General features: G+C 37.9%; 2 protein-coding genes across 3 annotated transcripts in view; one reads left to right on the forward strand and one right to left on the reverse strand.

Annotated features, from left to right (window-relative positions):
• CNN3 (calponin 3) overlaps window positions 1-22,239 on the forward strand; it is a 39,312-nt gene extending 17,073 nt beyond the window's left edge. The window contains exons 2-7 of the mRNA XM_083359424.1: window positions 13,191-13,312; window positions 14,283-14,349; window positions 15,310-15,447; window positions 16,748-16,864; window positions 18,543-18,689; window positions 20,239-22,239. Coding sequence (XP_083215550.1) covers window positions 13,191-13,312; window positions 14,283-14,349; window positions 15,310-15,447; window positions 16,748-16,864; window positions 18,543-18,689; window positions 20,239-20,586 — 939 coding nt within the window. The 3' untranslated portion in view covers window positions 20,587-22,239. The remainder of the gene's footprint in view (window positions 1-13,190; window positions 13,313-14,282; window positions 14,350-15,309; window positions 15,448-16,747; window positions 16,865-18,542; window positions 18,690-20,238) is intronic.
• Window positions 22,240-24,506: 2,267 nt separating this feature from the next.
• SLC44A3 (solute carrier family 44 member 3) overlaps window positions 24,507-24,994 on the reverse strand; it is a 44,618-nt gene continuing 44,130 nt past the window's right edge. Inside the window, exon 16 of one of the 2 annotated variants that reach the window (XM_083359924.1) lies at window positions 24,507-24,720. In XM_083359924.1, the coding sequence (XP_083216050.1) occupies window positions 24,715-24,720 (6 nt within the window). In that variant the 3' untranslated portion in view covers window positions 24,507-24,714. The remainder of the gene's footprint in view (window positions 24,721-24,994) is intronic. The other variant, XR_014492154.1, reaches the window with a different exon arrangement.

Below are 24,994 nucleotides of genomic sequence, written 5' to 3' on the forward strand. Positions count from 1 at the left end.
CCCCCATCTCTCTCTGAGTGCCTGGCTGGAAACTCTTAAGCTAATTAGTGGCAAGTGGATTGTTTTTTTTAAAAGGAGACTAGCAACAAATGGGGTGTTTTTTTTAAAAAAAAAGGTTGCACCAGAAACAGCTGATGGGTGGTGGCATGGGAAAGCCTCTCAGTTCAGGCAGCAATCATATAGGAAATAGTAAGTCAGATCTGCATTCATTTAACAAACCATTTGATTCAATTAATGAGTTTGATTTTAAAAATTTGTAAAATTGAGTCTCATTCATTTAACAATTTTTTTTCACTTAACGAGGCTCCATTAGGCTTGTACCTCAAAAACTACCTGTACTTTTTATTATGTCAAACATGAGCCTGAAAATAATGTTATACCACCCCACCTTTAAGAGTCACATTAAATGCAAGCTACTTCATTGATTTGGTTCATTAAGGAAGTACGGTCTTTTTCTCAGGCTTATTTAAAAGCTTGAAGGAAACCTGCTGTAATGAATAGCAGGGAAATGCTATGTTCGTGAAAGAAAGTTCAAAGAAATTCTTCCAAATCATTTTCAAAGTGTGCCCAGACTTATTGCCTGCATCATTTTAACAGTATTTTTGGGTTTGCATTTCGTCTCTTATATTGCTACATATTGATGTATTTGGAAAAACGAGTGATTATTGTCTAGTACAGGTGTTGGAAGAAAAGTCTTCATCGTGGTTCAATCCAAGCTGGGAATAGACAAGGCGACTGCTTTAGAAAGAAGGTTGCAGTTTATTGAAGAGGAGAGCCAGACAGGAAGATGGCTCTGGCAGAAAAGAGAGTGAGCACATGTAGGGAGTGGGTTTTTATACCTTCTGGAACCTTTTGTTTGGAGTTGTTTCCTCTTCCTGTTTTGAGGCTTTGTCCTTCCTGTGTTATGTATTTTGACCTGTGTCCCTTTGGCATCTGTGAGATAATCCTATTATGTCCTGGTTTATACTTTGGGTGGGGTATGTAGGTTTTAGGTGTCTTTGTCTTCTTAATCTTCTAGCTGGGGGCCTACATCTGCATTTCTACAGAGCTGGTTTCTGCTTGGGGGAGGGAGACATGGGGCTATTAAGGAAAACTGGGCATGCTTTTCTGCCTTTTTAAGATCCTTTGAGGAAATATATTTTCCTTCCCTTTTAATATTTCCTTCTCGGTGGGGGGGCTGACTTCCCACACAGGGATGTCCAATCCATGGCAGGTGTGCGAGAATGGGACTTTCTTTCCCATTCTTTTTGGAGACTACAAGACCACAGAAGAGCATTTGCTGAAGTTTCCAGGCTTCATGCAACCAAGAAATGCCTCAGGCATATTAAAAATATTTACATTTATTTATTAAATAATAAATTTGAACAATTTAATTCATTAATCTTTACTGTGAATTCTCTCTCTCTCATTCTCTCTCTCTCTGTGTGTGTGTGTGTGTGATTGGACAAAAATGGGTAAAATGGAAAACTGATTGATGGGGGAAGAGGAGAGGTGATTTTGGCCAATACCAAATCAAAGGATTAAATGGTCTAATTGTTTTAATTCAGTTGAATGCATAAAGATTTTACGTACATTTTGTTAATGTATTAGTTAAACTGGCAGGTCAGGGCATTGTGTTTTTCCTAAATCATGCTTAATTTCCAAAGCCAACCTCTGCAATTAGTGCTTGCAGACAAACAGTATTGACATGAATTTTGTCTTTCAGGGACCTGTTTGGCAAAATCATGTTTTAAAGTTATCAAATGATCTGATCTTGGACATTTCTACCCTATATGTGATTGTCAAATTGTGAATGCTGGTTCTTGTGGATATAATCCAATATCAGTCTTCATTCTTGATTTTGATTAAATGTTAGCTTTATAAGAAATTGTCATCTTTTCATCTTAAGAAAAAAAAGAAAGGAACTGAATTCAGACTTGTAGCCCATATCTTCAATTTTTAATTAAATTGTGGTTTTTGTCCATATTTTTAAGGTTGGTGTGATTGATTATGTCATAGTGATCCTTTTTTGGAGCCAAAATGACAGATTTTCATTTTAGAAACCTAGATGCTTCCTGTATTCTCTTCAACTACTTGTGTTTTGTATCCTCTTCCCAAAAATTCCAGTGCTATTGGCTGTTACTTCATATTGATTGACGATATGGGAGAACCTGTGTTTGAAACTTTATAAGACGTTGCTATTGAGTGTATCTCCTCCACTTAGTTTAAAAATTAGAGATGAGATTTGAGATATTGAGACTTCACCTCAAATGCTTTCCATTATTTGATGGGCACACACATACAAACACAGAGATTCCATCCAGCTGCTTGGCATTTTTACAAGAAGAGATTGTTGTTCACATTATTTTCCTTTTTCACAGGCAAATTAACAGAAGTGGTCATTCTGTTGCCGGTTACATGGCAACTAGCTCATATGGTTTTGACAGGATTATTTTGACCCTAACTCTTTTGGATGTCTTTCCAGTTGTCATTTGAGGACAAAATTGTATGAGAAAAAATAAAGGGAAAAATCTGAAATATCATACTTCAGTGTTCTGAAATATAATATAGAAAGTGGTTTTTCCTTCAATATTTTCAGGCTGTGGTTGACATTTAGATATGGAAGCATTTGACTAGAAAGAAAGCAGAATCCAGCCTGGGAAACTCAAACTTGAAGAAACTAATAAAAAGCAGTTTTATTTTTTCCTTAGGCACTTTTAAAAGAGGAAGGAGGCAGATCTATTTTTCTTTTAGATTTTAGTCATGTTGTGTTGTGCTGCTGGCTGGCTACACCAAGCCCTGGAATTTGCACTGCTTTATATACTCCTTATTAGATTTGTGGCTAGATTGAATCTGAGACAGAACAGTTTTTATTAACGTATATTTTCACTGAAATCTTTAAAAAAAATGCACTGAATTCAGTTCTTTGGCAAATGTCATCAGATACCAATTAGCTTAAACTTTTTTTTACAAACTCTGGAATGATACGGCTGGCAGCTTTTAGGTGAAGTAAATGGGTAGTATTAATAATAATTTATTAAATATGCCGCCTGACTTCCAGCAACCCTAGGTAGGTTAAAATTGTTAAAACATTTAAAAACAAAGAACAATGCAAAAAAAATGTAAAAATAGCAGAATAAAAAAAAGAACAACAATGGTGGAAAAAAAAACAAATCCGGAGGGGACAAAAAGGAAGAAAAGAGCATCAGTTGGGAGGTGGCAACACTCAGGATTGTGAGGCAAAGGTTTAGGGATGACTTCTGTCTAAAGGAGTCAGAAGAGGATAGCCAAAGCAGTGCCTCATTTCAAATACTATATATTAACTGATATTTAATAGAAGATATAAACTATTCCATAGTATTTCAATTTCTTCTTAAGCATCTAGGAAAAAAAATACAGGTTATCCTTGACTTAATAACCATAACTGAGCCCAAAATTTATATTTTAAGTGAGACATTTGTTAAGTGAATTTTGCCCCATTTCTAATCACAGTTGTTAAGTGAATCATTGCAGTTGTTCAGTGAATCTGGCTTCCCCATAGACTTTGCTTGTCAAAAGGGGATCACATGACCCCAGGACACTGCAATGGTCATAAATATGAGCCAGTTGCCAAACATCCAAATTTTGATCACATGACCACAGGGATGCTGCAATGTCGTAAGTGTGAAAAATGGTCATAAGTCACCTTTGTTGGTGCTGTTGTAACTTTGAACAGTCACTAAACAAACTGTTGTCAGTCAAGGACTTCCTGTAGCTATCCACAACTAGTTTGGGACAGCCAAAACCCGCACAACCACCGGATGATACTAGAAAAGATACAGAAAAAGCTGTAACTCTTTGTTGCCATTTAAAAAAAGATTCTCTAGATTTTTGCAGTCCAGATCTGATAGGCTGAAGTGATTTTCAAAGAAACTTCATGGGATCAAATACCGTAGTCTCTTCTGTGTACTAAATCATTAATTACTTATCATTGTACACTAACTATAACTGCATGCAATGCAACATTTAATATGCAAAATAATTGGTATTTCCTCTTTTTTTTAGCCTGGCAAAATCATAAGTCACTTATAGCAGGTGCACCATCAAGTTTTTAATAAAGTCTCTGTGTGCTTCATTAAGAAAGCTTAAGGGTTTACAATATCAAACAAAGCAGGAGTTGAGTGCATAACTCTTTTAGCTACTATTACGCATGTGTAATATAACCCAAATGATATAATTAACACACATGATATAGGTATTCAGGAGTCATGGACACTTGCTTTACATATCTCTGGTCTGGTAAAGCAAGAGTTTATTGTATTTTCAGATAAGTGTTATCTAAAATATTTTTATCACTAGAGATAATGAAGAATTCTTCAAATAACAAAACATTCTGGCTTGAAGTTGGCCACCTTGAATGTTCCAGCAAGGAGTGGTGGTGCTCCAAAAGTTCTGTTTTCAACCTCACCAGCACAACACAGTAGGGGCTGTCTTGTCCCTGTTTTTGTTTGAATTACTTGAATGATTGATAAAGGCTTTGAAAGAAAGGAGGCAGTTAAACATATGGCTAGATTGGAGAAGGCTGCTTACAATTCCTTGCTTGCTAGTTTGGCTGGCTGAAGATAACTATTATAGCAAGTATAGCTTCAGATATGAAAGAGTTAGAATTTATGTGGATGGATGGGGCTGCAAGTGTTGTGCTGTGTTTTTTTTCTCCAGGCAGATAGTGCAAAGAAGTTTGCATGCATACACTACCATATTTCACACTCAAGTGTTGCTAGGCTTTGTACAGTCATGGCTGAAATTGTTGGCATCCCAGAAATTTTTCCAGAAAATCAAGTATTTCTCACAGAAAAGTATTGCAGGAACACATGTTTTGCTATACACAGGTTTATTCCCTTTGTGTGTATTGGAACACAACAAAAAAGGGAGGAAAAAAACAAATTGGACATAATGTCAAACAAAACTCCAAAAATGGGCTAGACAAAATTATTGGCACCCTTTCAAAATTGTGGATAAACAAGATTGGTTCAAGCATGTGATGCTCCTTTAAACTCACCTGGGGCAAGTAACAGGTGTGGGCAATATAAAAATCACACCTGAAAGCAGATAAAAAGGAGAGAAGTTCACTTAGTCTTTGCAATGTGTGTCTGTGTGTGCCACACTAAGCATAGACAACAGAAAGAGGAGAAGAGAACTGTCTGAGGACTTGAGAACCAAAATTGTGGACAAATATCAACAATCTCAAGATTACAAGTCCATCTCCAGAGATCTAGATTTGCCTTTGTCCACAGTGCGCAACATTATCAAGAAGTTTGCAACCCATGGCACTGCACTGTAGCTAATCTCCCTGGTCATGGACGGAAGACAAAAATTGATGAAAGGTTGCAACGCAGGATAGTCCGGATGGTGGATAAGCAGCCCCAAACAAGTTCCAAAGGAATGCAAGCTGTCCTGCAGGCTGAGGGAGCATCAGTGTCAGCGCGAACTATCCGTCGACATTTAAATGAAATGAAACGCTATGGCAGGAGACCCAGGAGGACCCCACTGCTGACACAGAGACATAAAAAAGCAAGATTACAGTTTGCCAAAATGTACTTGAGTAAGCCAAAATCCTTCTGGGAAAACGTCTTGTGGACAGATGAGACCAAGATAGAGCTTTTTGCTAAAGCACATCATTCTACTGTTTACCGAAAACGAAATAAGGCCTACAAAGAAAAGAACACAGTACCTACAGTGAAATATGTTGGAGGTTCAATGATGTTTTGGGGTTGTTTTGCTGCCTCTGGCACTGGGTGCCTTGAATGTGTGCAAGGCATCATGAAATCTGAGGATTACCAAAGGATTTTGGGTCGCACTGTAGAGCCCAGTGTCAGAAAGCTGGGTTTGCGTCCGAGATCTTGGGTCTTCCAGCAGGACAATGACCCCAAACATACGTCAAAAAGCACCCAGAAATGGATGGCAAGAAAGCGCTGGAGAAGTGGCCAGCAATGAGTCCAGACCTGAATCCCATTGAACACCTGTGGAGAGATCTTAAAATTGCTGTTGGGAAAAGGCGCCCTTCCAATAAGAGAGACCTGGAGCAGTTTGCAAAGGAAGAGTGGTCCAAAATTCCGGGTGAGAGGTGTAAGAAGCTTATTGATGGTTATAGGAAGCGACTGATTTCAGTTATTTTTTCCAAAGGGTGTGCAACCAAATATTAAGTTAAGGGTGCCAATAATTTTGTCCAGCCCATTTTTGGAGTTTTGTTTGACATTATGTCCAATTTGCTTTTTTTCCTCCCTTTTTTGTTGTGTTCCAATACACACAAAGGGAATAAACCTGTGTATAGCAAAACATGTGTTCCTGCAATAGTTTTCTGTGAGAAATACTTGATTTTCTGGAAAAATTTCTTGGGTGCCCACAATTTCCGCCATGACTGTATGTGCAGAGTTACTAGAGTAGAGTGTTGGTTAAATTTTGAAATGCATGTGACATCTCTGCATGCTTTTGTGTTAATTGGATATTGAACTTCAGAGTACATTAAAAATACAATGAAATACATCTATAATGAATTGAGTTGGTTTATTGAGATGCATTAATGGAAAAGAATATTAAAGTCATAGCTTGTTCTCTAATCTGCTAGCTGAGTAACCCAAAGGGGATCTTTAAAGAAGCTGAAAAGCTTGCCTTCTGTTGACAAGGCGGGGAAGGAAAAATTGAGAACAGTTTCTGATCCCAAACAGATGATTTTACTATGTGAAAGCAGAGCTGTATTAATATTTTAATATTAATATTGTTTTCTATGGGAGTTATTTTGGTGGTTCAGAAATGTTTTTAAAATAATTTCATGATTTGCAGTGGACTACAATTTTACCTACTGTTTCACCTAGTCTGAATACAGTGGAGCTGTAACTTGCCCCATGTTCCTATTTCTTTCACGTGGAACTCAGAATGGTCTTCCCAGTTTTTGTGAGGTAGGCAGAATCCTATGAACAGAACATAATATGTTTACTTAAAGAAGAGAAGTGGGGGGGGGAGTGTAAGAGGAGACATGGTACCAATCTGCCAATATTTAGCCATCGCTGGAAAGAGAATGTGGATTTATTTTCTGTAGCACCTGAGGGTAGGACAAAAACCCAACGGGTTTTTGAGGTATCCAACCTCAAAATGAGGAGTAGTTTTCCAATCATGAGAGCTATTAAACGGTGGAATAGACAAGGTAAAGGTAAAGGTTCCCCCTCACATGCGTGCTAGTTGTTTCCAACTCTAGGGGCCGGTGCTCATCTCCGTTTCAAAGACGAAGAGCCAGCATTTGTCCGAGGATGTCTCCGTGGTCATGTGGCCAGCATGACTAGACACCAAAGGCGCACAGAACACTGTTACCTTCCCACCGTAGTGGTCCCTATTTTTCTACTTGCATTTTTTACGTGCTTTCGAACTGGTAGGTTGGCAGAAGCTGGGACGAGTAACAGGCGCTCACTCTGTTACACGGCACTCGGGATTCGACCCGCCAAACTGCCGACCTTCAGATCAACAAGCTCAGCATCCTAACCCACTGAGCCACCGCATCTGGAATTATGGGTGTTGCCTCACTGAAGGTTTTTCAGAAAATGGACAGTCATTTATTTCTCTGTGCTGGGCAGGGGGCTGATTAGAAGATTTCCTAGGTGGTTTTGATTCTATGGTTTTGGTTGGCTGATCCTGAAATAAATGAAGAAGAATTTGCCTTGGTTAATACCACCATAAAATCAGAGCTGTAGACTAGAAGAATCCTGAAAAAGAGTCAGTACTTAAATCACTTCAATACTGTTGCCAAGATCACAAGATGGGCATACCCAGTTTGTCAGTGGGAATTCAGCTGAATTTAAGAATTTAATTTTTTAATGAGAAGATTAACAAAATATGCTGACTACAACAGGGCAGCTGTAGTGTATCTAATCTATGACATTGCCAATAAAGTGGAATGCAGATTTCAATGGAAGAGAATAATTGTAGCTCAGAGTTGAATTGTGTGGTCCTTGGTGCTCTCTGAACTTAGTTGTTTTCTTGCAGATATTTCAGTACAGACCAGGTGTCATCAACAGTGCTGGAAGGGAGTGAGTGCAGTTTACTCCCCTTCTTCTAGCACTGCTGATGTTACCTAGTTTGAGTAATGATACATCTGCAAGAAAAAAAATCAGACTCAGAGAGCACTAAGGACCTCATGCAGATTTATTTTGCTTGTCTTTTATAACAGTAAAATCATGTCATAATAATCACAAATTTCAAGGGCTTCAGCTTAGATCAGGGGTGTCAAACTCAATTTCATTGAGGGCCGCATCAGCATTGCGGTTGCCCTCAGGGGGCCGGGTGGGTATGGCCAGGGTGGGCGTGGCCTACAGGGTGGGCGTGGCCAGAGCGCGTATGGCCTACTGGGTGGGCGTGGCCAGCTCTAGATCGTTCGCATCAAGGGTGCCTATGGGGGCCCGGGCAGGAGTGGGACAGACCTGAGGGTCTCTGGCAGAAGGAGGGTCTCTGGACCAGGGCCAAGGCAGTGGGGGCCGTTCCCTCACTGTTTCCAGCATGGCTTCGCGGGCCACATGAAACCACTTCGCGGGCCGGATCCGGCCCCCGGGCCTTGTGTTTGACATGTCTGGCTTAGATCATACCTGCTTGCTACCTGTTGAACTTATAATTCATTTCTATCAATGTCCCTGCTTAACATATATGTAGTGCTTTCTGATAGGCATTTTAACACCGTTGATTTGAAATTTGGGTCCATTATAGAATGACAGTCACTTAAGTCTAAATTGAATAGGAAGGAATGAGTATAGTTTCAATTAAATATAATTCTGCAAAAAGACAGTGGGCTGTTCTAATTTTGTATGAAGAATAATTGAATAATTCTTGGAGACTTTTAAAGAAACATTTTTAAACATGTTAATTTTTCCTAATTTTATCTAGTTTTGGTAGCAATGAGGACAAAATAAGCATAGAATTTAGTGATCTTGGTGCTTTCAGACATTGCAAAGTTTCTCAGTTGCCTGAGATTACTTAAAATTCATTCATACACTTTTACCCCTACTCAGACCTTCACAGAGGTGAACTCCAGAGAGGAGATAGAAATAGGGCTATGTCTACGGCGTGTTATATCTTGCTTATCCTGTTAAAACAGGAGTGAGCAACCTATGCTCCCATGTTCTTTTTTCTTTCAACCTCAAATTGCTCTTTAATTAGGTGGAAAACTGGTAGAAGAACTTTCTACTATGTCGAGAAATTGGAGACGTATGGTGGGTGCCCAAAAGGAACCCCTTAAATGTTCCCTGAAACTATGCCCACATAAGTGATGCATTCCTACCCCCTTTTTACCCCACCCACCTCAATTTTAAATTTGATCTTTGGCCACCAAAATTGCTTCCTTCTGCTGTTGCGTATCTGTAATAATATCCAAATAGAGCCTTTTTCAGACTCTCACAGGATACAGTAGGAATCGGGGGGGGGAGCAGCTTCATTCCACTTCGCGCCTCTCTTCAATATATTCACTATATACACACAACATGCTTGAAATACTTTTATGTAGTTGCAATCATAAAATATATAAGCAATGAAAAATAGAATTTCAGCTTTTGCTCCCCTCTCCCCCCCCCCGCCCCCAGAAATACAGCATAGTATCAAACCCATAAATTGAAATGCCATTTAGGACAGCCCTTCACTAATTTACTGGGGGAGCTTTCCCTTAGTTTTCCATCTTATATTGAATCATGAACAAATATCCCAGCCTCCTAAAGATGATGTAATCCCATACTGTACTATATTTCTTATTTGCAGATTAAGCTTCTTGGTAACTTCATGATCACATCCGTTCAATATCTCTGGCAATATACTGAAATTCCATTATTATTATTATTATTATTATTATTATTATTATTATTATTATTATTATTATTATTTAAAGATCTTGCACACATGTATATGATGCATCCATGCATTGCTCTGGACAAATAATACATTTGGAAGAAAAGTTGAATTAAGTGGGACAAGTACTGAGAAGCTTTGCATGTATGTTGTCAAAACATAACATAACAACAATGTATCAAAACAGAAAAGTATCCAAAGAAATGATGAGCATAAATGGGAATAGATGGCTTGGATATTATGTTGGAATTATAGACACAGGAAAGCAGCAGACATAATAATAATAAACACATCCTACGCCTACACAATTATTTTGTGTATATTGGAGTCTCTGAAGCTCTAATGTACACATTGAGAAAATTTAGAAAAATGACTAAAGTTTCATAACACAGTTTGTCTGATACTGCATTGGAACTACAATATAAATCCTTTAGAAATTTCAGCAATATTGTAGAAAACAAATTCATATACAAAAGTAAAATACATATTTGCAGCTTTTGGTAACATTCCATATGTTTAGCCCAGTATTGTTACCTTTATTTTTTAAGTTTTATTAATTTTATTCTAATTTGATAGTTGTGAGCCACCTAGTCATTGAGAGTCAGATGGCATACAAGTTTATTAAACTTCTATTATTGTTGTTATTGTTGCTGGAACACTGATGATAAGTGCATCTCAAGGCAATAAGCATTTTATTCCATAATGGAAATATTGAAATTCAGATGTATACCAAACTAGCAAAATGAACACTGGAAAAATTTCATTTGCCAATAGGTATGGAAGTATGTAAGTAAATAAATAGGGATAGAATAGATTGCTCAATTTGCTTTACTAACGTTTGCTAATATTGCTCTTTGTGGTCTTTAATATAGAATTCATCACCTTCTAAATGTCTCTTGTGTTGACATTCTCTTTTAATTCTATATCTCTTTTATTAAGAAAGATTCCAAGCTTGATAAAGAAATAATGAGCTCTAAAGTACATTTTTAAAGGCATTGATTTATAAAAGAATTATACAGTGTGGTTCTGTATTACTGTCAAAACAGAAACAGAGATTCATTGACTATGAATGTCTTTTTTGAGTTTCTATATTCACCCTTTTTGTATTCACTGACTGTTTTTCCTCCCATATCTGTGATGTAGAGAGATAGCTGGTAATGCGTCCTTTAAAAGCCAAAGTGAGTTCAAGATGAACTGTAGAGAATGAAAAAAATAAGATGTTAATTACTTGTGGGACTTAAATATGAAGAATTGGCTTGCTTGTTCTATGCAAAGTATAGGAGGATACAGTTATAATGAAATGTTTGAGTATAATGGTGTGGCTTTAATTTACTCCCACAAAAGTCTTGAGTAGTGGAGGAGTAGAAGGTTTCTTCTTGGCTCCAGTGAAAATCCATTTTGTCTATGCATGCAGTTCACCAAGGAAGAGGTTTTGTTGTAAAGATAGCTCTCAATTAATTAACATTTTAACTGAATTATTTTTTTTTGCTTAGGCAGTACCCATAAACCTAGATTCAAACTTTTTAGTTTGCCATGGAAAAGGCATCTCAACTGGGAGTAAGTTGGCAGAATTGCCAAGAGCAAAAGGTGTTGATTGCTATTATGCACATACCTCAGTTGTGCATTTTAATTCATGATAATTTCAAGGTGGGATAAGCAAAATCTTAATTAAATTGAAAGGTTTTTCCAGTGGGATAGTTATGCTGTGCCCGATTTTATTAATTAGAAGCAACCACCCTATCTGTGAACCCATTAGGGAATCTTCTAATTTGCTCAATCCAACTTCTCACCAATTACAAGGGGGGGAAAAATACCAATCCTGAGCCATTGTAACTTCCTAACAACCATGATGTTCAGTCGAGTGATATTTGGAATAGTATTGGATTGTCACAATGGTGTGCAGTGACATCTTGTATTTAGCAGATTTTTTTTAAGCAATCAAATTCTTTGTCACTTTTCAAAATGGTCTCCTACATTATTGTTTTTTTCTCATGACCCAAGTTAAGCATTGCCAGAAATAGAAAGTCCTTCAAAGATTCTGTTAGAATTTTTGGCCATTTCTTTTATCTTGCTGTATCCATTGTGCCTGGCGTAGACTGTTTGTTTGTTTTACTTATTGAAAACCTGCTGAGTTCTGGGCCTAGTTTTGTGCAGCCGGATGTGATTTAATTGCTTTTTTTTCTTGTTTCTTTTGCTGCGTGCTACAGTGCTTTTCCTTAGTATGTTATAATGATCCTGGGAGCCAGGAAGGCAAATCATTACACTACGACTTAAATTCTTAGCCAATAATTGTGTTTTGTCCAGTTTTCAATCAATTTAAAGCAGATGTTTATCTCTAGCTTCTCTAATATTGTTTAACCTCTGCTTAGTTTCCTCATCACTGAAAGCGTTGAAAGGAATAATTCTTTTTAAATATAGTAATTACTGTATTGCTCTCAAACGTGGTTGATCTCAGATAAATATTGATTCTAGAGCCTATATTCTAGAATTGTGCGTAATTATTTTCTTTCTTTCTCAGCATTGCCTTGATAGTCGTTGGAAAGGGGAGGCAGATTTCCACTCTTTTTGATACCATCTTTATGTCTGAATGCTTTGTAATCCTCTGTTGTTTTCTCTCCCCATTGATCCTATGCAGAAAAATAGAGGTTTTTGAAGTTAGGCTAAGAGTCTTATATAGCAGAAGAACGGCAGATATTTCTCATTAACTTAAATTCAGCTTAAGGTTGAAATGGGTTATCCAAATAGCCACTTCCAATTTATGCACGCCATCAACTGTCAAAGCCATAGCAAAAATATATGGATTTCATTTGATAGTAGTTTTTATTTCATTTTATTTGAGAATGGTGCTTATACAGCCTCTTGGGAATCAGACTTTTGCCTTGGTAAGAGGAAGAGATCAGAGCCTCTGATTTTGCATATTAAGCTAAATAAACCACAGGCAAAGCCATCTAAGTTTGTTAGTCAGGCTTGCCTGTGACAGGTTCCTCTGGGTATGCAGTATTTAAAAGACTTACATCAGCATTATGCAGACTGGCTCATTATCATACAGTCTAGAAAATCTGATTAAGAATGAAGTGAAAGGGAAAAATGATCCTTGGTGATTTAAACTCTTAAAAGAAAGTCAGCATATACATTCTAAAATATCCACTAGTTTAATTCCTAATTTAGAAAAAGCTTTAGAGATAATTACACATTTATTTTTATGCGGATTAATAATAAAATCGATGATTGAAATAACATCCATTCCTCAAGGGGTGTATCTCAAGTATAATTGCTTAAGCAAATGTGAAAGTAATTAAAATGAGAGAAGAGACATTAATTCTTTACTTGTTTTTTTCCCCCTTTTGGTTTTGTAGATTGCTTTGAAGTATGATCCTCAGGTAGAAGAAGATCTCCGCAACTGGATTGAAGAAGTTACTGGCATGAGCATTGGCCCAAATTTCCAGCTTGGCTTAAAGGATGGCATTATACTATGCGAGTAAGCAACACTTTTTAAATTCTCCTTCAGGTAGATTTAAGTCTAAAACAGCAGCTGTCGGGCACAGAACAAAATGTATTTTTGAAACGTTATGTACACATGTCTGCGTCTCGGAAAGGCTATGTATGTTTTCCAGAGATGTGTGTATTACGTAATTGTCAAAAGTGCAGGGTTGAAGAACTGAACATAACAAAATAACTGCAGCTCTTAGAAACAACAGAATATAGTTCTCCTTTGTAACTGTCTCTTTAGCTGACTTAACATTATCAACTTTTTGTGCCTTTTTTGTTCTCAACGAAATAAGCTTGCCTATTACTAAAATACCCTATAACAGGGGTGTCAAACTCAATTTCATTGAGGGCCGCATCAGCATGGCGGTTGCCCTCAGGGGGCCGGGGTGGGTATGGCCAGGGTGGGTGTGGCCTACTGGGTGGGCGTGGCTAGAGTGCGTATGGCCTACTGGATGGGCATGGCCAGCTCTACATCGTTCGCATCAAGGGTGCCTATGGGGGCCTGGGCAGGAGTGGGACAGATCTGAGGGTCTCTGGCAGAAGGAGGGTCTCTGGGCCAGGACCAAGGCAGTGGGGGCTGTTCCCTCACTGTTTCCAGGATGGCTTCGTGGGCCACATGAAACCACTTTGCGGGCCGCATCCGGCCCCCGGGCCTTGTGTTTGACATGTCTGCCCTATAATGTTCATGTCAGGTTTCTAAAAATTGGAACTTTAAGAAACTTCTTAAATTTTACATATAGGAAAATGCAATATAATGGTTGTAAGGTAGCTACTACATGGAAAATGTAAAACTTATGCAGCTTGTACATAAGATCATTTTCTTGTATGAAAAAAAACATAAAACACCTTCGATAGCAGGATTAACCCCCTTTTTTTAGCGTGGTGCTAAAATGGATTATGGCTTTGTAAAAAGAGAGAAAATTAAAAAAAAGGCCCTTTATACTTCATCACTTTTGCAGGCTTATCAACAAACTCCAGCCAGGATCAATAAAGAAAATAAACCAGTCCAAATTAAACTGGCACCAGGTAAGCTATGTTTTATTTTTTATTTGTCTTTTCTTTAAGGAGAATTGTAATGAATATAAGTTAATGGCCCATGGTTTTCAAAAAGAGACCAGCAAAGGTTTATTTTTCAAGAACAACAAATGGTTTTAACAGTGTTAACTACTGTAAAGCACTAATGTTCAAGCGACAGGATTACTAATTTTAGTAACTAGAAAGTATCATCCCTGTATATTTATTTCCCACAAATATAAAAGCAAGGAGGAAGATAGTTCTTAAGAGAAATCAGAGAAGCAGAAGTTTTGTTAAAAGCTTTCTCGGAACGGGAGAAATTTCTATCTCTTGGCAGTTTTTCTCAAAATTTTGATAGCTGAATGAATCTGATACTGTGCACTCACTTTCCAAACAAAGGGGCCCTGTAGTAGTACAAGAATGAAAACCAATAACGGCATCTTTTTTAAATTAGAAGTTTGCCCCATTTTCTAAGGAAATGATTTTTCACGTTATATGTAGCAGGAAAGATTAAATGGATGTATTCCCACATCCAACGAAATAAACCTTCAAGTACAACATATGCTGAAGCAAAATTATTTTTTGCAACTGTAGTATAAATATGGGACCATATTAGTTGAATAAAATAAAATTGCACTGTTCTGATGCCACGTTAATCAATGAAATATTCGCTTCCTGTTTTCTGTTACGCTTGATTTGCAAGCTTCATTTAAATACCATTTTCCTCAATTAAAATCTTATTTACAAATATGTGTACCTAAATCATAACTGTCATTAAAAACAGCCAGAACAATGATTTGAAGAAGGATGGTGGCAGCTAGCATTTCTCCCCTCCAAGTAAATTTCACCTCATTTTGCTTTTCTCAAACAATAGCCCTCCACAATTATTGGTTTCAACTAATGTATAGCTCCAGTTTAAGTAAACAAACATTAACAAGCCCTAAGAATGTGACTTCCTACATTTGTTTTTAGCTGGAGAACATTGGAAATTTTATCAAGGCCATACAACATTATGGCATGAAACCACATGATATTTTTGAAGCAAATGATCTCTTTGAGAATGGAAATATGACACAAGTTCAAACATCATTGGTGGCACTTGCAGGCTTGGTAAGTATATTGATCTATGGAGTCCAACGCACAATTTACCATTCTTACTAAATAACAAACCTTATAACGTTGGTTCACATCATTTGTTACCTAAAAAAATATAGAAATATGTTTGGCGTTTGTATTAAGGTAATGGCTACCTTAAGAATTAAATTAATGGATCCCATTAATTTGTCTGCACAAAAATCATCACCATACCATGTAACAAAGCAATAGGTCAAAATGTCAAATCAAGGATCTGATAACTAATTTTGAATAAACATGATAAACCTTCATTCTTTCACATGGGCTGACATTCCTACAAGTGCCATGCCAGAAGTTGGCTGTTGTGAGACCAGAGTGTTTGGGGGGGCATTTGCATGATGCCGTCATTCATGCCATCATTGCAATTGGTTACAAATGCCACTATATTTCATATTTGTATCTCAATAATAAGTGATTAGAAAAAGTACAAGAAATACTGAGAGGTCCTTGGTATTCTCTGAGCTTGGTTGTTTTCTTGCAGACATTTCATTACCCAAACTAGGTAACATCATCAGTGCTGGGAAGCAGTGGGGTTTCTCTCAGTTTATATTCTAGCACAGAGATGTCAAACACAAGGCCCGGGGGCCGGATCCGGCCCGCAAAGTGGTTTCATGTGGCCCGCGAAGCCATCCTGGAAACAGTGAGGGAACGGCCCCCACTGCCTTGGCCCTGGCCCAGAGACCCTCCTCCTGCCAGAGACCCTAAGATCTGTCCCACTCCTGCCCGGGCCCCCATATGTACCCTTGATGCGAACGACGTAGAGCTGGCCACGCCCACCCAGGCCATACGCACTCTAGTCACGCCCATCCAGTAGGCCACGCCCACCCTGGCCACACCCACCCGGCCCCTTGAGGGCAACCGCAATGCTGATGCGGCCCTCAATGAAATTGAGTTTGACACCCCTGTTCTAGTGGCTTGCCCTGTCAGTGTTGGTGGGAGTGATCTTAGAGGTTATTTGGTTGGGCTGTTTACTGTTAACTTGTTTGGCAGTTCCTTGTTTGGGATATTGTTTACTTCTTGATTGTTGGCCTGAGGTTAAGATAAACCTCAGACCAACAATCAAGAACTAAGCAATGCCCTTGTTTTGGGTTATTGGATAATATAAACTGAGACAACCCCCCCCTTAACTAGTACTCATGATGTTACCTAATTTGGGTAATGAAACGTCTGCAAAAAGCCAACCAAACTCAGTGACCCCCTCCTTTCAACCCCGAATTCCAAATATTCTCCTTCATTGGTACAAGAAATATTAAATGTAATTTTAACCTATATCTAGGCAAAAACCAAGGGATTCCACACTACAATTGATATTGGTGTTAAATATGCAGAAAAACAAGCGAGGAGTTTTGATGCTGGAAAACTCAAGGCTGGACAAAGTGTGATCGGTTTGCAGGTAAGGAAAAAGAATAAAAGGTACTAAATTAATATAGAGAGCAAACTTTTGGGATTGTCTTATGATTTATACCGTATTCTAAAAAAAAGTAATGAGATTTACATTACCACAGAGCAGTTTTCCAATAGTTCCAAGCTGAACTACTTTTAAGCCGCACTTGGCAGTAAGGCCATGTTTTTTTTTAAAGGCGCTCCAGGTAGAGTCTTCATCTCAGAAAAAACAAGCCACAGTAAAGCAGCTGTTTGTTCCAGCATAGGCTACTTTATTTGTTACTGTCACCCTTCAAGATGAGGTTAGAAATCCAAAGTTATGGATACTAATGCTACTACTGTTATTAAATTACAGTAATAGAATCTTGCAAGTTCTCCCTCCCCCCCCCCGCCCCCTTATCTTCTTGAGAACTAGGGTTTGTGTCTGAAGCACTTTCTGCTCCAGACTCAAATTTCTGTCATGCGAACTGTTATCTTGGTTGCTGCTTCCTCCTCTTCCTCAAGGTTATTCCTTATGCTCGTTGCATTTGCAATGAGGTTTACAGATATTGCCAAAGTATATCTGAAGCGGATTTTGCCATAATTTGGAAGAATTCCGGTATCACCACAGAGACGTGGATGGTGATGGTTTTTTCTTTGGGTATCATTAGGTAATGTTTGCCCAGGAATATCATTTTTGTGAGCTAAGCACGGGAGGCTGCGTAGTCCATAAGTCTTAACTAAATTAAGCTGAATATAACTAAAGCCAAGGAATATTAACTGTACCAGGGAACAGAAAAGCTAATGGTGATGGTGATGAGTGATAGCGTAAGGCTTTGAGGTAGAGGTGAGAACATCCTGAAATTTTAAGATGGTGGATATGGCAAGGGCAGTTTTTGTTTCTGGTCAGTACATCTTGTTCTAAGCCTTATTTAAAAAATAAGCTGTGTTTAGGATATTTTGTCTTTTTCTTTTTTTCTATACTTGGCATCCATGATTGTTTATTTTGTTTCTATTACCATATGTACATGTTCGATTTTGATTGAATTTTTTCATAGATGGATCTTGCCTTGTTTTTTATGGATATCCATCACATGCTTGTGCATACTTTTTTTAAACATCAGTTTCTGTTAAATGAATTTTTGGGCAAGGCAAGTATTTTGGTATCATTTAAGGACTGCAAGCCCCCCCTCCCTCCATCTTAAGGTCAAGTTCCTTGGCTTCAATTCTTTAGCTATGCAGGTAGTCGTCAACTTACAGCTGTTCATTTAGTGACCAAAGTTACAACGGCACTGAAAAAAGTGACTTAGGACCATTTTTCACGCTTATGACCGTTGCAGCATCTCTATGGTCATGTGATTTACATTCAGATGCTTGATAACTGGTTCATATTTATGACAGCTGCAGTGTCCAGGGGTCACGTGGTTGTACTTTGCGACTGTCTGACAAGCAGAGTCATTGGGGAAGCCTGATTCACTTAACAAGTGTGTTACTAATTTAACAACTACATTGATTCACTTAACAAATGTGGCAAGAAAAGTCATAAAATGGGGGAAAACAAATTTTTCACTTGCCAACATAAATTCTGGGCTACCTGTACTACTTTATTCTCTGTAATTGATGCTTTATTTGGATATTCGTCATACCTATCACAACAAACATTTGGGGAATTTTTTTCCTTTTAAATTGTATTCTCTAATTGATTGTAGATGGGGACTAACAAATGTGCCAGCCAGGCAGGAATGACAGCTTATGGAACTAGGAGACACCTCTATGATCCAAAGATGCAAACAGATAAGCCATTTGACCAGACAACAATCAGCCTTCAGATGGGGACTAATAAAGGAGCCAGTCAGGTAGGAAATATCTACTCTCTGACCTTGATTTCCAAATTTCCACTTCTGAATTGTACTTAATAGTCTAATTATTGGAAAGGTCGGACTCTGGTTTAGTCTCAGTACATTTTGATCCTTCAATTAAATCTTGAGGAAAAGTAGAATATCCTGAAGACTTTTCTTTGTATTCTTTGCATTATATAAGTACCGAAACAGCAAGATACAAATAAATTAGTTCCCCCATTCCACAGCCATGTTCTGCGTAAAACTATTGAACAACACTGTTTTAATGAACCTTAGTTTTACAGTCTTTCACAGGTATCCTAGTTGTACAGATAGAGTGGTACCTTGGTACTCATCATTAACTGGTTCTGGGAGGTACAATGGATACTAAAAATGAGCACCAAACAAACCACATGATTTACCATGATCCTTTGACCTTCCTGTCTGTCCCTCTTCCTATGTCAGTGGCATTTCCAGCATGGCTGACTTCCTGTCTGCCCTCTTCAGCCATCCCCTGCTTCCTTTTGCAGTGACCTTCCCAGCATGGGCAACTTCCTGTCAGTTCTCCGCAGCCGTCCCCCTCTTCCGATCATAGAGTGTCAAGTACTAAACAAACAATGAATACTGGGACATTTTTGCATCAAAATACCAAATTCAGTGAGTTTTGAAGCAGTTGAGTACCGAGGTACCACTGTAGTCCTCAAGTTACAACCACAATTGGGACCCAGGTCTCAGTCAGAGTAAAATAAGATGTCACATGATTGCTTCAGTCAGTGACAATCTCTGCACTCCGTGTTGTGGTCATTAAATGCTGTTGCAGATTGTTAAGCGGAGTCCCACGAAAGGAATGTAATATGCCTTGGAGGGTGGGAGAAGCCTGTCGCAGGCCACTTGTGAAAAACTTCCTGCTGAAACCTAAGCAGAACTTTCAGCCCAAGCAGAGACCTGCAACCTGCACTGGATCAAGACCTTCCTCACCCTCTAGAGGCACCTCACACACCTTATCTTACTGCCCTGCCTCTCCACTCAGGCGCTGAAAATCCTCCCCACCAACCAAGCAGGATTTTCAGCCCAAATATAGCGATTTGCACATGTCTTGGGCTGGGCCTTCCCCACCCAGAAGCACCCACATTCCTTACCTTAAACATGCTGCTTCTCCACTCAGGGACTAAAAATCTTGCTGATTCCAGCTCACTTTTGTCTCTGAGGGCTGGCTGAAAGAGCACCCTGTAGGATTTCAGCTGTGTGGCTGCTTGGATTTGGCATGGAGATTTTCAACCAGTCCCCAGGGAGTCCTCTTGGCAGGTGGCAGCAGCTTGCGTTGATTTTCTGGGGAAACCAGAGAAGTTTGCAAGGGGCAGTCACATGATCACGGTGTGCTTGGCAATCAATCAGAAATGCCAACAGGTTGCCAGGCACCCAGATCATGATGTGATCAGGGAGGGGATGCAGTGCTTTAAAGGTTGTAAAGTTCCCTTTCTGAGGCCATCATTAATTTGAGCCAACCTTAAGCGGGCAGTCTTAAGTACCAACTACATAATCCCTAAAGTTTTGTTTGCTTTTTTAGGCAGGGATGCCTGCACCAGGAACAAGGCGAGACATCTATGACCAAAAGCTCACATTACAGCCCATTGATAACACTACAATATCACTACAAATGGGCACCAACAAAGTGGCTTCGCAGAAGGGGATGAGCGTATATGGGCTTGGACGTCAAGTGTATGATCCTAAGTATTGTGCTGCACCAACAGAACCTGTCATTCATAATGGGAGCCAAGGAACAGGAACTAACGGATCAGAAATCAGTGATAGTGATTATCAGGCAGAATATCCAGATGACTATCACGGCGAATACCAAGATGAATATCAGAGAGATTACCACGGTCAATACAGTGACCATGGCATTGATTACTAGATTGGCCTCAAAAGCTCAGTATTAGTTTATTATTTTATTCAAGAAAAACGAAACTAGCCTTGTGGAATTGTTACCCATCCTTTTACACATTATGCTTCATGTACTTAAGGAAATATTGCCTTAACATAACATTCCTTTTTCCTTTCTTTGCCCTTTTTTTTGTCTAGTTGCCTTTAGTGCTGTAACATTTGCAGTCTACAGCATAACCAATAACAGCATTTATGAAGTAAAAAGGAATACTGTGAAAGGGAACCTCTTGTATACAGCCAAGTCTTTTAATAATAAGGAACTATGCATTTTTTTTACACTCTAGTTCTGAAATAGGCATTTTACATACTATACCAAGCTCTTCCTTTTAAACTTTTTTATTTACAGCTCCATTCTGTGGAAGACTGTAGATGCTTTTATTCACAAAGTTAATTCTGGACCATGCCATCAAAATAAAGGTTACAGTTGATAGTTAAAAAATGTTGGTTATTTTGTAAGTACTTGCTTGCTTATCTCCTGAAGTCATAGTAGAAATAATAAATGTGCATTTGTAATTGTGTATGTTTCATCACAATGTCTAAATTCACCAAAATTGTAGGAAAAGCTTTCTTAGAAGGGAACTAAGTATTAAGTTCTGAGCCCACAAAAATCTTTACATTTTGAAGGTCACTGACTTTATTTTCTGTGCCATAATATATCCATGTAGAATTTCCTTTCCTTTGAATTGTATTTATTGCCACATTTCTCATCATCAACTGATCTTGTTGTATTTTTATAAATAAATGTTGTTTTCTTCAAATAGAAGAACCTGTATTATTAAAAAAAATTATAATCACAGAATTATCAAGGAGTCAGATGCAGCCAAGCAGCTTCAAAATCAAATTAAGTAAAATTATAACATACAAAACAGTAGAAGGCAACTGCCCATAGTAATGGTGTTCAATGTGAAAACTAGAAAAGTAAAAATTCTACATTATGTTAATGCAACAGCAAAATAGAATTTAACATTGCTGCTGATTAAGAGGTCAATTTGCCTATTAGAAAATACTATTATTTTCTACTAACGTTGGATGTAGAGGCCACACAATCAAACTTTGTATTTCCATTTTTTATTGCTGCCAAAGGATTTTTCCAACCTAGCAACCATACTTTGGATTCAATTGCAGGTTTAATAGAAGACACATTTATTGGGATTCTATTGGTTTTTTAGCTTGCTTATTATATTGAAAATGTGAAACTAATATCCCAGAATTTCTACATGAAATACTAAAGGGTTACAAATACCTACTTCAAAACTTTAATTCAAGGGCAATTTTGATTCCCTGACATTTCAAATAAAGCAGTCTTACAATTTAATCCCAAGGTATGTTATGTGTACAAAAGTATATTTTCTCCATATCAAATCTGATTTGACTCACACAGATCTATAAACCCATCTTTCTTAGAGAAATTCAAGAAAATTCTATCAATTCTCTTCAGACTTTATTACAAGTGTATTGTTTACTATCAGATTGCCTAAAGGGGAAAAATTGTCAATCTGTTGGGAGGAGGGGATTGTGGATTTATGAAAACATACTACCGGGTGTGTATGTCAGAAATTACCCATTTATTAAAAGCCAACATGCTGCTTTCTTGTTCAGTTTATCACTCTTTTTGTCGGGCACACTTCCAAATATAGTAAAACCTCAGTATAATGGACCAGTCACAGGAAGGATATGTAAGTTAGCTCTCTGTGCGTATTAAACATAACGTTATGTCATTGGCCTAAATATGTGGTTGAGGTAAATAGTATCATTTGTACTAAAACTTTTATGTAACAGGCAATGCTTTCATAATATTTGAAATCTGCTAACTCAAGGACTAAACCAAAGATTTATTTCAGAGAACTTCAGTCATCCATTCTTTATTTTCTGTAAATAACTTTCAGGTCACCAAGGGTCCCACTGGCATTTCTGTAAAAAATATCCTTGGTATCGTAACAGGTTTCCATTTTATTTATTTATTAAAACAATTCTTACAATACACAGGCAACCCTACCCTAGGCATTTCTTCAGTGTGAAAATAGAAAATACTGGTAGCTCAAGTTTTAGATTTTGGCAGTGGTTTGCTTTCTGAGGTTGTCATTTAACTCCTGAATGTTTCATTACCAAGCTAGGTAACATCACTAGCAGGGCTACCAAAATCCCATTGATGATGTTACCTAGCCTGGTAACGAAACATTTGGGAGCTAAATGGCAAGCTTGGAGAGCAAACCACTGCCAAAATTCCTAGTGTCAATGTATTCTCAACATACATTTGCACACAATTTTTGCAATTCAGCAGTTTCTGGTGCTTCTGCAGTGTCTGTTATTAATTTTTTAATACAAGTCAACAGTGCTTATTTAACAAACATGTCTCGAGTTCATCATTCACTAATGCAAATTAAATTCCTAATCCTTAGTTTGTTTCTCCAACCATTGGTAAAATAGGTCCCAAGTTTGAAAATATTCTGTTGTTGCTTTTTCTTTCAATCTCAAAAGTACGCCTGTCCATTTTGGCACAATCTAGTATTTGAACTTTGAACGCATTCCTCTTCAACGAATACAGAGTTAAGGAATGATCGCACAATTATCTTGACTCTTACTTGCTGCTTGACAAGTTTTGACAAGGGCATTTTTTCCCCAAATCAAACTTTTTACTCCAAGTAATTGTAAATACTTGTACATATGTGAGGTGGGCAACTCAAGGGGTATTCCCAACCACATATCCCACCATTTTTGATGTTGCCTGACCCGTCGAAGAACACTGCCACTGACCCTCAGCATCAAATCATCCATTTTTTGTACTACTTTTGTTATTTTTAAAGCTTGTATGTAGGTAAAGGGGTTGAAAATTCCATACTCTCCAAAGATATCCCAAGTGTCCCAAGACACTTATGATCCTTAGAAACATAAGAAAAGCTATTTACTCTTGATCCATATAGAGCGCTGGATTAGTCTCATTTCTGCAGTTATACATAAGAAACACAGTCTCTCTCATAACCTTGAAAACTGGGATTTAAGTTGAAATTAATAGTGAAGTACAGGAAGTTCTCAATTTATGATCCTAATGGAGCCTGCTGTTTATCTCATTGTTCGCTATTGGTCATTTTTGCCAAAGTACTGCTGGTTTTCCACAAAAACATAAATGGAGGCCGGTTGCCAAATGCCTAGCATGCAGTCACCTGACGGGTTAACAGCCATCAGAACTTCAGAACCAGGTTGTAAGTAGCCCTGGAGAGGTCTGTTGTAACTTCCAACAGTCTCTTAAGTAATTGGTCATAAGTCAAGGATTACTTGTGTACATCTAAATACTCAGAAAAAAAGGAATATAAGTAAACATACTACCTTTGTGATATGAAAGCACACAATCCTCTGTGCAATCTCTCTTTGTTCATAAAATCTGTAGCAAGGTGGCTGTTTTTTATAAATGTTCTCAAATTTAATTAAATTCGTCCAATATATATATCCGCCCACCTCACCAAACAAGTGATTCTGGGGAGATACAACACATTCTTGATTTTTAACATTAAAAATCTCTGAATTATCCGTTTTCATTTTTGGGATGTCTGAAAATAAAACCATAATCTTCAGGGTTCCTAACTGAGCTGCTATTCACAAAGGATGTGCAACAACAACAACAAAAATCCCTATATGATCACCTAAAAAAACATCTTGATTTCCCAGTGTATTCTTTAGCGAAATAAACTGGTTGCTGCACCACTGTATCTGAGAAAATTGCAGAACTTGTGTAGCAACACAACCCTCTCCCCTTAAGGCACTTGGATGCAACATATCAACTGAAATAAAAAGAGGGTGGAACTTGTGACACTGGAACAGATGTGTAGTCATTTTGGCAATGAGGCTAAGAATTGATACCTAAGATCTAAATGAAACCATAAAATGGACACCATAGTTGATCATTAGTTTAATAAAAAGACTTTAAATATAATTTTAACAAAATCATAAAAGCTGAAGACATTTTTTTCACAAAGTGAAAGTGGACCAAATCGTCTCTTTTAGTGCAAAATATATCAATCAATTCAGAGAATTATTTTTTCTTCAAAGTACTGGTAATCTTCATCTTATCTTTGCTACATGTAGTTTTAAAGCCATCTTGATTTCAACTCTACAATAAGGAAAATAAAATATGAAATTAGCCATAATGATAAAAACAGGGAAGGAAAAGTTTAGTATAACAGTATTTTTGAATTCTATCACTGCTTATGTAACTTTTTGAGGATTTTTTGGGTGGAGGCAGAAATGCACAAAGAGCTGCATATGATGAAATAAACCAAGCAGAGGCATATATATAAACCTAATCAACTTAAAACCACAGATTCTCGGCAGCGCAACCCACCTACCATATACTATTTCCAAACTTTTAAAATAGACACAAGGAC

Source organism: Vipera ursinii, assembly GCF_947247035.1.
Source record: "Vipera ursinii genome assembly, chromosome: 3".
Taxonomy (NCBI): Eukaryota; Metazoa; Chordata; class Lepidosauria; order Squamata; family Viperidae; genus Vipera; species Vipera ursinii.